This window comes from Astatotilapia calliptera, chromosome 23 (genome assembly GCF_900246225.1).
Source record: "Astatotilapia calliptera chromosome 23, fAstCal1.2, whole genome shotgun sequence".
In the NCBI taxonomy this organism is placed as follows: Eukaryota; Metazoa; Chordata; class Actinopteri; order Cichliformes; family Cichlidae; genus Astatotilapia; species Astatotilapia calliptera.
In genome coordinates, this window is record NC_039323.1 from 22,223,545 (window position 1) to 22,237,676 (window position 14,132).

At 40.4% G+C, this 14,132-nt stretch overlaps 1 protein-coding gene across 1 annotated transcript in view; it reads left to right on the forward strand.

Moving 5' to 3' along the window:
- Positions 1–14,132, forward strand: part of LOC113016400 (receptor tyrosine-protein kinase erbB-4) — a 364,753-nt gene that overhangs the window by 335,842 nt on the left and 14,779 nt on the right. The window contains exons 21-23 of the mRNA XM_026159217.1: positions 1,609–1,764; positions 6,898–6,973; positions 7,176–7,322. Of these exons, the coding sequence (XP_026015002.1) occupies positions 1,609–1,764; positions 6,898–6,973; positions 7,176–7,322 (379 nt within the window). The remainder of the gene's footprint in view (positions 1–1,608; positions 1,765–6,897; positions 6,974–7,175; positions 7,323–14,132) is intronic.

Sequence of the window (14,132 nt, forward strand, 5' to 3'; positions counted from 1 at the left end):
TGATGTTGCACACTTCGGTACAAAGCCAGCACCTGTTTTTGTTTTTTTAACAATATATTGTGAATGTCAAAGAGCTTCTAGAAGGAAGTTTCTCCACCTGGCAGTCATTTCGGTAGTGCTTCGGGGCTCTTATTTTAAATCCACTGTCAAAATGAATATGGAAAGAGCTTTTCTGTTATCATCGGGGCATAAAAACTGTATAAAGCCACCAGTCTAATGTGACAGAAATAACTTTTAAAAATGGGTATTCTTCCTGAAAAAATTGGCTTTTGAAGCTTTTTCAGGTCACACTTCTTCTACGCATGCTCGCCATTAAACAACTCTATGACTTCATTAAGAGGTCAATCAGTATTGCTGACGTCACACCATTCATAATGAAAAACTCCATGCATTCATCTTTTATTCACATATTTGTTACTATCAAAACGAGAAGATAGAAATATCTTGAGCGACCCCTCGTTTCTTTTTGTTTTGCTGCTTCAAAACAGCTTTCTTGTAATTTTTGTAGGGTATCAAAGTTTTTCTTTGGACATTGGCTGCTTTTTCACTCATTTTGAGTCCAGACCTGACTGACTAAGGAAACTGTGGAACACAGGCAACCACATCAGTCTCGGATTGGCCTTCCCAGAGCCCGGATCTCATCATTATTGAAGCAGTGTGGGATCACATTGACAGAGAACAGAACAAAACGCAGAAACACCAAAAGAAGAGCTTTGAGTGTCCTTCAAGAAGCCTGGAGAACTATTCCTGAAGATGACTTAAAGAAATGACAAGAAAGCTGCCTAAGAGAGTTCAGACTGTGCTGAAGAATAAAAGTGGTCACACCAAATATTGACTTTCAAGCTCGTTATGATTGTACAAACTCTGTTTTTGCCTTATTTACTGTATTTACATGTGCGTTTTCAAATGTTTCAATAAAACACTGCACCTCTTTCCCATTCCCTTGCAAAATATAAAGACATGAGAGGCAGCTCAAGACTTTTGCACAGCAGTGGATGCCACCAAACAGTTATAAATGTCGTGAAACTATACTCCAGCTAAGTTAGTTATTTGCTGTTTGTTGCCATTTTTGCATTTACTGGATTCTGTTATATGTTTCTATTAAGGTTTCCACTGAGCACATCTCTCTTTCTTATAAGGTCTCTGGCGTTTACAGCTTCTACGTTTAAAATGTGTGTCATCATTGACTCAGTGGCCATGAATATCAACAATTCAATGTTCTCTAACCACAAATCTGTGGTGACATCACTGTCATATGAGTGCTCACAGTTTGGGAAATTTTAGACTGAGAAATGTTGAGTTTTGTTTTTGGACTCTGACAGGCAGATCGTCTGCGCCAAAAAACTGACATCTCTGAAATGCTATAAAAGCCGACTTGGAGTCTCCATCTCTTTGAGTCATGTATATGAGAAGTGCTAACAATGAATGATTGAGTCTAAATGTCTGCTTGGATGTGCAGTTAATGACAATGACAATTATGACAATAATTTTATGTTAGTGCTGACATTTGCCACATCACCGATCTCAGACTGCTTCAGTCTTGAAATTTAAAATGATGAATGACTTCATGAGAGGATTCGCAGTCAACTCTTTCTCTCTCTGTCTCAGGGAATGATGTACCTGGAGGAGAGGAGGCTGGTCCACAGGGACCTGGCAGCTCGGAACGTGCTGGTAAAGTCTCCCAATCACATCAAGATCACCGACTTCGGCCTAGCCCGACTGCTGGACGGCGATGAGAAAGAATACAACGCAGACGGGGGAAAGGTCGGTGTAAGTGGAAGAGTGTTAATCTTTATGTGTGTACAGCGCAATTTCACATGCGGGACAATTGATATGAAAGTACTAAAACTACAAGACTTGTGACAGGGAAAACCGTACATAAATGACACTTTTCACAATAATATACATTAAATTCAGTTCATTTCAATTCAGTTTTATTTATATAAACTTGTCTCACTTTATCTGAGCAAAATCACAGTAACTGTTGACTCGAGGCGCTTTATATTGTAAGGTAAAGATCCTACAAGAATACAGAGAAATCCCAAACAATCAAACAAACCACTACAAGCAATCACTTGGTGATGGTGGGAAGGAAAAACTCCCTTTTAACAGGAAGAAACCTCCGGCAGAACCAGGCTCAGTGAGAGGCAGCCAACTGTCACCCTATATCAGGTGTGCATAATTATTAGGCAACTTCCTTTCCTTTGGCAAAATGGGTCAAAAGAAGGACTTGACAGGCTCAGAAAAGTCAAAAATAGTGAGATATCTTGCAGAGGGATGCAGCAGTCTCAAAACTGCAAAGCTTCTGAAGCGTGATCATCGAACAATCAAGCGTTTCATTCAAAATAGTCAACAGGGTCGCAAGAAGCGTGTGGAAAAACCAAGGCGCAAAATAACTGCCCATGAACTGAGAAAAGTCAAGCGTGCAGCTGCCAAGATGCCACTTGCCACCAGTTTGGCCATATTTCAGAGCTGCAACATCACTGGAGTGCCCAAAAGCACAAGGTGTGCAATACTCAGAGACATGGCCAAGGTAAGAAAGGCTGAAAGACGACCACCACTGAACAAGACACACAAGCTGAAACATCAAGACTGGGCCAAGAAATATCTCAAGACTGGTTTTTCTAAGGTTTTATGGACTGATGACATGAGAGTGAGTCTTGATGGGCCAGATGGATGGGCCCGTGGCTGGATTGGTAAAGGGCAGAGAGCTCCAGTCCGACTCAGACGCCAGCAAGGTGGAGGTGGAGTACTGGTTTGGGCTGGTATCATCAAAGATGAGCTTGTGGGGCCTTTTCGGGTTAAGGATGGAGTCAAGCTCAACTCCCAGTCCTACTGCCAGTTTCTGGAAGACACCTTCTTCAAGCAGTGGTACAGGAAGAAGTCTGCATCCTTCAAGAAAAACATGATTTTCATGCAGGACAATGCTCCATCACACGCGTCCAAGTACTCCACAGCGTGGCTGGCAAGAAAGGGTATAAAAGAAGAAAAACTAATGACATGGCCACCTTGTTCACCTGATCTGAACCCCATTGAGAACCTGTGGTCCATCATCAAATGTGAGATTTACAAGGAGGGAAAACAGTACACCTCTCTGAACAGTGTCTGGGAGGCTGTGGTTGCTGCTGCACGCAATGTTGATGGTGAACAGATCAAAACACTGACAGAATCCATGGATGGCAGGCTTTTGAGTGTCCTTGCAAAGAAAGGTGGCTATATTGGTCACTGATTTGTTTTTGTTTTGTTTTTGAATGTCAGAAATGTATATTTGTGACTGTGGAGATGTTATATTGGTGTCACTGGTAAAAATAAATAATTGAAATGGGTATATATTTGTTTTTTGTTAAGTTGCCTAATAATTATGCACAGTAATAGTCACCTGCACACACAGATATCCCCCTAAAATAGCTAAAACTAAAAACAAACTAAAAACTACTTCCAAAAACATTCAGCTTTGATATTAATGAGTTTTTTGGGTTCATTGAGAACATGGTTGTTGTTCAATAATAACATTATTCCTCAAAAATACAACTTGCCTAATAATTCTGCACTCCCTGTATATTCATTATATAATTATATGTAATTAGTTTTTAAAGTGTTTGAATTGATGATATTTGTTACATTTCTTTTTTCCATCCTTAGTTTTATTTCTAGCTCCACACTGGCCTTGTTAGCACAGCCTGATTAGTTTCATAATACATCTGTGCGCAGCTCTTGTATATTAAAATACAAGCACTTAGAGCACTTACAGCGTTAAAAGAAGACAACAGTGGAGCAAATCAGAAACAACCTGACAGCTCGTTGATTCACGAGAGCTTCCTTATTACCTCCCAATCAGTGGCTTTACAGTTAAAAAGGAACCAGCTGTGCGATTCTTTAAATATTGATTGGATCATAATTATCTGAGTGCACAAATCAGTAATTAGTCCCATTTCACTGCAGGGCAACCTGCATGTGACGAATAAAGCTTTGATTGATTGATTGATTGATTGATTGATTGATTGATTGATTACAGATTAATCACTCAGTAACTGTTTTTGTTTTGGAAGGAAACACCATACTAGATGCATACTACTACTTCCTTGTTGGATAAGGAATACTTTACCATTAACTACCTTTTCTGTATCACCATGAGTAAAGAATACTTATTAGTTACTTATTTCCTAGGGACTGTCACTTATTGGTTTTTGTCTGTTCAATCAATAAGGCAAAGCATTTAAAGATACAGTCATATGAAAAAAAGACCCCGAGCTTCAAAAATGACACCTCACGATTCGGTAGATTGTAGAACCAAAAACTTGACGGAAGGATTTTCAGTCTCTCACATCATTGTGGAGAAAATCTAAATCGTGCTGCCATGTTCTTTTTAAAGAGGAGAAGAAAGGCACAAGTCACACTTGTTCAGTGTTTTTCTACTTCTACTTGGGATGGGTCTCATCTCAAGAACGACGAGTCAGCATACAGAGAGGAGGTGCAACAGCTAACGGACTGGTGTAGAGTTAACAACCTGTCTCTGAATGTGGATAACACAAAAGCGATGATTGTTGACTTCAGGAGAGCACGGAGAGATCACTGTCCACTTACCATTGATGGATCATCTCTGGAGGTCATCAAGAGCACCTAATTCCTTGCTGTCCACCTGGCAGACAACCTCTCCTGGTCCCTCAAGACTCGCTCCATAACCAAGAAGGTTACAGCATCTGTACTTCTTGCGGAAGCTGAGAAAAGCCCATCTCCCTCCATCTATTCTTACCACGTTCTAAAGTGGGATTATTGAGAGCATCGTGAGCAGCTGCATCACTGTCTGGTATGGTAACTGCACCGTATCGGTTCACAATACCCTATAACAGATAGTGAGAGCAGCTGAGAAGATCGTTGGAGCCCCTCTCCCCTCCATCGCGGACACTTATAGCACCCGCTCCATCCACAAAGCCACCAGCATCGTGGAGGACCCCACACACACTCTTTACCCTGCTGCCTTCTGGAAAGAGGCACCTGGGACCTCACTACCAGACTATGGAACAATTAAAAGTGTTACCATAGAGAGCTTTGAAAACTCCAGTCAAAAGCCGGCTCAGACAGTCAGGGGCTGCATAGCTGTAAAGTGAAGAAGACACAACCTCTGTTACTCTATCATCACTCATTTCAAATGTCAGCACAGCCAGTCACACACACGGCAGAGTTGCAGTGATTAATCTCAGTGTGTTTTTCTTTTGTCAGACAACTTTGTGAAGATCAAATAATGATCTTATCGGCGTCAGAGCAATAGCGGAGAATTACTTTTCATGTCACTTAGCAGGTAGTATCCGTACCCCGCGATCAAATCACTGTTTTGTGCCCGTTTAGCGGAACAAAAACAGACACACGTGTAAATGAGAACAACAAAATCATAAGTGTGGCTTTGTTTAATCACAGCAGAGGTAACGATGGAGATAAGGAGGAACGTCAGCGGGGTTACAGCACCGTGTTGGCTCCATCTGGCCAGATATTAATTGCCAAGCTTAATTTTGCTGTTTATCAACCCAAAAAAGGGAGAAAAATAAGAAGAAAGGCTGTCGTTTTCATATTTCAGTCATTTAGACGCAAGTAGTTATCTTTACAAGAGCAAAACAAAACAAAAGCACTGTGATTACAGTTTCAAATTTAGAAAAATTAACGCTTTTTGGTTCATGAGCACCTGAAGTAGCATGGACGTACAACAAAAACCCCAAGGAATGTGTTATGTTGAGCACATTTGGTCAGAAAAAACAGTGGTGAACTTTAGCACAATATAATTTAGAAGCACTTCATGCAAACAAATAACGTAGCCGCAGCTCCCAATCAGTTTGTTTTGTTTGGGGAACCAGTCTGCATTAATTAGAATCGCCTTCTCTTTTTCCCCACCCCACTCGAGACTTCCTATGCAAATGTCCTGATCAACTCCCTTTATTAAATTGGCTCATTCATCGCTACACCCATTCAGTTGGAGGCCCGTAGGTAGCCACTGCATCTTGAGTTGGAGCAGTTATCTCTGGACACGAAAAGGGTGGTGGGAGTGGGAGTGTGGTTGCGGGGTGGGGGGGCAGTATTTTCATAAACCAGGCGAGTTTGATTCAGCCATTCTGAGTGATTGGCTCCATGTTGGTATTCACTGATGCCTGGAAGAAAAAAGAAAGAAGGGTGGGGGCTGTTGTCAGCACATCTACACGTATGCCATAAAAATAGACGTGCCGTGGGAGATAAATCAACAGAGATGAAAGTGGAGGTGCCATACCACATTTCCAACCTGAAGCAGTTTCATTTCCTCCCTTCCTGCTCATTTCCCCAAAGAATGTGTGTGTGTGTGTGTGTGTGTGTGTGTGTGTGTGTGTGTGTGTGTGTGTGTGTGTGTGTCTGTCAGGCTACCAAACGAAGGGAGGGGCTGGATTTTAAATGACCTCACATGCAAAAGGACACATAATTGCCTTGCTCAGTAGACATGCTGAAAATCCAGTCAATATGGAAATCACACAGTGGTCGGGATTTGGCGCGACGTCTGCCGTCGTCCTTGTCGGGAATGTCGAGAGATCTGCTGTTATTACTGTTTCGCACCCCTTCCCGCTCTCTTTAGGCTGCTCGGATAAAGTGAGACAAATGGCCGATACAATCTCATTTAGCATCTTAAAAAGCGCACTCGCTATTGATGATTTCTGAGTCCAATCAATCACAATACTTGAGTAATATTGAGCAAAGCAAAACTATGGTTGAAGGCGCTGTCGATTGCCCAATAGCTTTTGAATGCTGGAGTAAAAGAAATGGCTGCTTTTGAGCAAACCAGCATAATGGAAAGTTGTCTGCAATTCAGGTATAAATGGATCAGATGAATGAGAAGCTAATAGTTCAGATTTTAGTTGTTTTATTTTTAATGTCTCTCCTCAGATGCCCATTAAGTGGATGGCTCTGGAGTGCATCCACTACAGGAAGTTCACCCATCAGAGTGACGTGTGGAGCTACGGTGAGTGTATTTCTTGTAGGCGTCAATGTTCCTCGTGCTCCAGCGACCTCAAATCCTGTTTAGTGTATCTGCATTTGCATTTTCACCCGCTCCCTGTCTCCTGTCGTTCTCTGGGTCCCTCTGCCTCACCTTTCCCATCTTTCTCCGTCTATCTTATTAATATTTTTGTTTTTCTACTCCTCTTCCGCACAACACACTCCAGGAGTGACCATCTGGGAGCTGATGACATTTGGAGGCAAGCCTTACGATGGGATCCCCACGCGAGAAATCCCAGACATCCTGGAAAAAGGCGAGCGCCTGCCCCAGCCGCCAATTTGCACCATAGACGTCTACATGGTCATGGTCAAATGTAAGAACACACACACACACACACGCACACACACATGTCAGACTTCTTCCTGTGTCTGAAGCAAAGTGATGAGCGGGGTATAATTTTACATGTGAAAAGAAATGGCATAGATAAGCTTGCTTCTGATAAACATATCTATAAATAATAACCACATGTGAAAGTCTATTTACGCATTTACAATTTAGTTTAAGTTTATTGCTGCTTTGCCAATAAACATGGCTTCCCTGCTTTTCATTTTCTTAATATGTATCTGGTGTCAACAGGCCACCAGCTTACAATAAAACTGTCTGAAGCTAAAAGCAATGACAATGACATAACAGCAGAACCTGTAATATTTACTAATTAACACGTAAACACACAACAGCGTTAAATTTGCTTGGCTCTCGAGAGCTGCAAGTTCTTTGGAAACTAGCATGAAGTTACTAAACTAGAAAAATAGCTCATAACTGATCAGAAACCCAAAACTTTTTATTTTTAGATATAAAGAGTTTATTTAACCATGCTTTCTCCACTCTACAAGTTAGGCTTGTAGATTAATTTGACATGTGAACAGAATGAATTGAAATTAACACATAGATCCTCCTGATAGAAGAGCGTCAGAAATATTAAAAGTTATATGTGATGGCTTAATCATTCCATGGATCTTATTGGGGTTTGGACACATATCATGGTAGGTATCCTCTAGAGACAGCATATAAAAGATGTAAACCTTCATGATATCAGTTACTGGATATGCTACAGTAATATCAGGGAAAACAGTGGATGGAGACCATGGAATGACCAATTTTACTGCAACTGTGTGCAATGAACTTGCACTCTTGTTTCCTTTGAAAAGCTTGCTTTCAAAAATTGAGACCAGATCTATGATCACTCCCAGTTGGTGGTCATCTCTGAGTTGACTTTGGTGCGTTAAGACTGGCAGAATGGGGTCAAGTTTGCAACTGCATCAATTAACTGTGATCTGTTGCTATCTGCTTCACTTTTGCCATCTATGTACTCAGAAATTCACATTAACTACTTAAATTTAGAATCCAGCCTGAAATTAATACGTTTGAAATAAATAAGTCCTCTGCAAACAGTGACGTGTTTGCTAAACAGCCATTTTACTGTTAAATGGCATAGGTCCTAGCTTTTATATTGGAATTTAACCAGAATACAACCAGCGGGCAAACAGCTCGGTCGATTCTCCTACTACAAAGAGACGAGTGTAGAATGACTCAGATTTATTGCAACCTGTTGGAAAGCTATCCGTGTTTATAAATTAGATGGTAATTATGTTTAAACCCTAGCTATTTGGAGTCAGGTTGCCTCCCACCAGGAGAGCTGTGCAATGTGGTCAAAAGTGGTTACAGTAACTCCTTGCAATCAATCAACAAATGCAAAACAGAATAAATGTCACTGATTCAACATTGATTATTTTCCATTTCCAAGAAGATTGCTGTCTTATTTTTACTCTAATATGACTGCTGTTTTGAAGCTTTTGGTGTTTATAGCATATGAAGCTAATAAGCTAGCAAACTTGGCCAATAGCATGTTTTGCACATTGTGTGATACTGAGTAATGTGCAAATTTTGTCAGGCTGAAAACAGATGTGAAACTGTACTACTGGAGTAAATTAACCAACTCCTTGGAGTATGTCTCAGTATGCTGCTATTAATCTAATGAATGCCAAACAAGATCATCCACAATCAAAGTAGTCTCACCTCTACAAAAAGCGGATTTTTAAACCTTAATAGAAATGGCTGAGTTATATGAAATGGCACCTACTGTAAAGATGTCATAAATGAAATGAAGGGAGCTTTAGAGACCAAATGCATTTTTGTACCAGCATGTAAACCTGTTTATTTCTGCTCTAAAGTCTATGGGCTCTGTACTGTTTTTGGAGCCTTCCTCGAGTAGTCATTAGAGGAGCTACTGCCTCGGCCCCAAAGTTTGCTGCTTGGTGTTACAAAACTCTAGATCCATATTATATATTAGTATATAAGTTTTAGCAAATTCCTTATAGCAGTCATTCAAATATTGTTGTTGTCTAAGCAACACATAGCAGCATGAAACAATGTTATAGAGTAGCACTCCAATAAAGCACGCCTCGTGGAGAACATGATCAAATTTATTTTTATGCCATGTTTATTCACTACTGTAATTCGGCTTAAAGTGTCACGCATGAGTTGTAGTTTAATAATAAGGCTCAGATGTTAAATATTCATCTGGTGAGATGTTAGTTGGGCTCTGGGGCTTCATTTCAAGGCTAGAAGAAAAGCTGGTATATGGAAAGAAGGAAAGTAGATGAGCTGTTGTCATGAAACTGTGATGAGATGCTGGTTTATGGTCTGCAGCATACAGCCCAGCCCTCACTGGGGATAATGCCCACATCCTTGTTGGTGTCATCCTCCATCTGGACAACCACATCTCCCCAAACGCTCCCTCAAGCCAGTACAGCTCATCCAAAAATCCGCCTTCTCCCATCCTCCCCAAATTCTCCCATGTCTTTCCCATCTTGCAATCGTTCCCCTGGCTGAATTCTGTACCCTGTTGCTGGTGTCCATGGCTGTGGAGGGACCCTCCCTCCCATATTTCCAGGAAACTTTCCAGACTTGTATGCCAAACCATGCTCTGAGCTGTGCCAGCCTTTGGCTAGTTGGCTGTCCATCCACGCACCAGTCTGGTATTCACGCCGCCCTGTCTGAACTCAAGTATGTCGGAGTGACTTTTCTGTCACTCAGTCTTCTGTTGTCTGAAAATCTCCCCAAAAATGACCTCACTTCCACTCCTCCCCACTGACTTTCTTGTTTTCCCTCTTTACTTGTGATTCTCAGTTATTTTTAATTATCTAATCTTTTGTACCAGTGTTGTATCTCAATACATTCTTATGGCTGCTTGTAGCGCAGTGAATTTAAGCTTAGTCTACTGTTCCACTCATTGTAATTCACTCTGCAAAAGCTTAAAATGGCAAATGTGTTGAAAGAGAATAATGTGATCCAGCTTAGAGCTTGATATCAAAACATATTCCCATGACAAAAATGTTAATCCAACCGAAATGTCATAATATCTAATAGTTGCCAATGGCTTTTGACAGCACAGAAGCAAACCATGAAAGCCCTGCAGCCATTTAGCCTAATAATGCCAACTTATCCTCTCTTTCCTCCTGGTGGAGAAATGTAATTTTTATGTGCTATGCTAATTTGTCTGGACGTGTCTGGACACTAATGTTGTAAATGCTGAGGTCAGAGAGGTTCATTCAGCTTAACAAGCAGCAAAAATGCTTATCTACACCTGATTTATTAGGGTAGATGTCTGATACACAGTACACCACAGAAGCTTTGAATGCTAAAAGTAAAGGGAGAATGCTTTCAAAGCTGATGAGTTTGAAGTCAGCTGTAGTATGAGTACCCTTTGTCAGTTACATTTCTGTAGTTTTGCCTCTGTACACCATCAACATATGATCGAACTACTGAATTTAAGCTACAGTTCACAGGATTAAACAAAAGTGTTGCTTTAACTGTTTAGGAATTACATTCATTTTTATACATTGTCTCACAAGTTCCATAACCGGTGTTGGTCAAGTTAATTGAAAATAGTAATTAGTTACTAATTGCAGATTACTTTTCCAATAAAGTAATCCCGTTACTTTACAGGTTACTTATTTTCAAAAGTAATTAGTTACCTTACTACTTAGTTACTTTTTAAAAACATGATACATAAAACCATATAAAGCAATAGACCTTTCAGCCCAATTCTTTTTTTTTCATAATCAATCATATAAAATCTGTGAATTCCACATTCCTGTGGCAGCGTGCTAGGTGCTTGCTCAGATTTGAAGTTTAATATTTACGCTGTAGAAAGACGATTTTTCCAAATAGTAATCCCTTACTTTACTTGTTACTTGAAAAAGTAATCGGATTACAGTAACACACTACTTTTAACACGTTACTGCCCATCCCTGCCCATAAGTAACTGGACAACTGAATGACAAGCAGTTTCGTGGTCAGGAAAGTGCTGTTCCCTCATAATTACATGACAAATTAGAGAACCACCTTATAATTTTACTTTTAATTTAAAGATCACAAATAGCTCTTTCAAACTATATATAATCGTGTAACATTTTTATCAATGCTTTCTAATTATGTGTTTCTGCTGCACCACCACTGCTCTCTCCTCGTCATCTCCACCTCATCTTCTTCCTCCTCACCACGAACCTCGTTTCCTGAGCTGACATCAGGGCTCTAGCACATGAAAACATTATTATTTATCCCTGGTATTGTCACCGATACTTATTGTCAGCAGATTAGACTTTTGACCCTCTCACATCCTCATATCAAATGAGTCGATTTGCTAAGTATCAGAGTCCAACAATGTTAGATCCACTTCAAAGAAAGTTTGACATACACCAGCTAACAGAGGCTAACTCCTGCTAACAGCGGCAAAACCAGCAGCACTTACTGATGGAAAAGTTTAGGATATACTCAACAACTCACCTCAGTATTACTGTCAAAGTAAGCTTTGCTGACTTTCTCAAAGTTTTAAGCCTCCTCCAGAGCAAATAGATGTGGACACTTCTCACTTGGCATATTGACAGCTGAGGTAAACAATAGTTTCTCAAGGCAAAGAATGGGATATTCCACAATGGCCAAGTCAGTGACCTGATCATAACCCAAAAGAGCATACTTCTCAGTTATTAAATGCAAACCTGAAGGCAGAGAGACCCACAAACAAGCAGCAGCTGAAGGCTGCAGTAAAGGCCTGGCAGAGCATCTCAAGGGAGGAAACAGGATTTGCTGATATCCATGGATTCTAGACTTCATGCAGCCACTGACTGCAGCAGATTTTCATTCACATATTAAAAACAGTCCCTATATTTAAGATTGTATGTCTGATTACTTTTGAACCTCAGAAAAAGAGGAACTGTGTGTAAAAAGAGCTGTGATTCCTGAACAGTTAAAGCAATACTATCATATTTCACCCACGTAGTGACCGGATGCTGTAGAACTATCTTTTAAATTCCGTGATTTGTAGTAACAACAAGCACTTTTTTATTCTTGGTTGTGCGTGGTGTGTTTGTCACTCGTAGTCATTGTGCAGCTGACACAAATGTCGTTCCACTTATCCTACTCACTATATTTCACCCTTATTAATGTAGTTTACATTAGTGAGTGGCTGTTTTAACACCATGGAGGAAAAATCATAGAATAAGTGATTCTGACTTTATGTGATCCCACACTTAATCAGGGGCAGGGCTCCTTGTCTTCTTGTTTTTTGGCATTACCTTTTAATTAGTAATTTTATATTACTGCTTATCATCCCAGCAGGTTTAAAATCTTTAGAAACGGACTATTTTTTACCCACCAATTAGCAAAAACTAACAGTGAGCGTTGTGATCAAAAATAACCCAAACAGGTCAGGCACAGAGTCCAAGTAGCGGGAGAGTCACACTGCCCAGTCAGAAGCCGGAAGCAGGCTCAGCAATCGGCCACATTAATTCTAATTGCATGTTGACTGCGAGCCGTTTGTTTGTGATCTCATGGGCCGTCACACTGCGTGCCCCACCGCTTCTGCACCACCCCAATAAAAATGAAATAGAGTTTGATCGCTGGAGTAATTACACCTCATTTAGGTAATGTGCCTGCGTGGGGCGTTACAAGTGGAAATTTGAACAAAGTCAAACAGGCGAAGTGACAGCTGAAAGGGTCAGGCTTTATTTAAGAGGAGCTAGATTAAAAGTGGTGCCCAGAATGTAAGAAATGCACATAAGACTGCAAATTTTTAATTCGATAAATGCCATTAGAGTATAGCAAGGTATATGCAAGTTTTTTGTAACATAAATACATGAAAAAGCAAACAATAACATACAATAAACCCCCTACTGGACTGCTGGAAACACCTCACTTTAGCCATCGATGCTGCAGAGTGTGTTATGGAGATGTCGACAGTGAAATCAGCAGCTCTCCTTGCTTACGATCTAATCCGAGCTAATACACCACCTGGCATTTTACCTTCAGGGGTTTGCTGTGTTTACTGCTGCAGTAGCCTGAAGGAGAGAAATGTGGTTTACAAAGTAAAATAAAAAAAACTTTTTTTATTACAACCTCTGAGTTGCCCTTGAGCAAAGCAGTAGAATTAAGTCAAAGTGAACGGCACTGTTGCTCATTCAGCATTCCTGAAATAAATGAAGGTTGAAGGTACACAGTGGCACAGCTTTCATTGAGTGCTTTCTCTTAGATAAACCGCGCACAGATAAAAGTTTAACAAAGCACTACATTATCCAGTATAAAGTGATAGCTGGAAATGTCCCCTTTTACCATTTCTTACTGAAGTGTATTCATGGAGCTGTTGGATTGCACCAAAATGACACTTTTTTTGTTTTTATCCAACTGAAGAAACAGAATATTCACATTTAGTGCGATCTAGCTGAAATTCAATTATTATTATTAAATGGTATTTCATGCAAGAGAGCTAATAAAGACAAATTAAATACTCACAGCTCTCATATTGATGTTTAAAGCGTTTTTGATTGATTCACAATATCAAGTCGTGCACTGAATAACACGCAAGGAAACATTCCACCCTAATCGCTGTCGGTAGATGCCGGTTGCATTCAAACAACACAATGAAAGACACTCATACCCTGACAGTTGGTTATTAATATTATTGCATGGATGTCAGTATAATTTGATTCTACCAAATTAAAAAGAATAACTGGGGAGAGAGAGGGCAACCATCCTGTAGGAAAGTAATGGAACAGAGGGAAGAAGACACGTCTAGGGAGAGCAGCGGCTGATGAAGATGGTCGGGCAGGCTGAGATGGAGATTTAT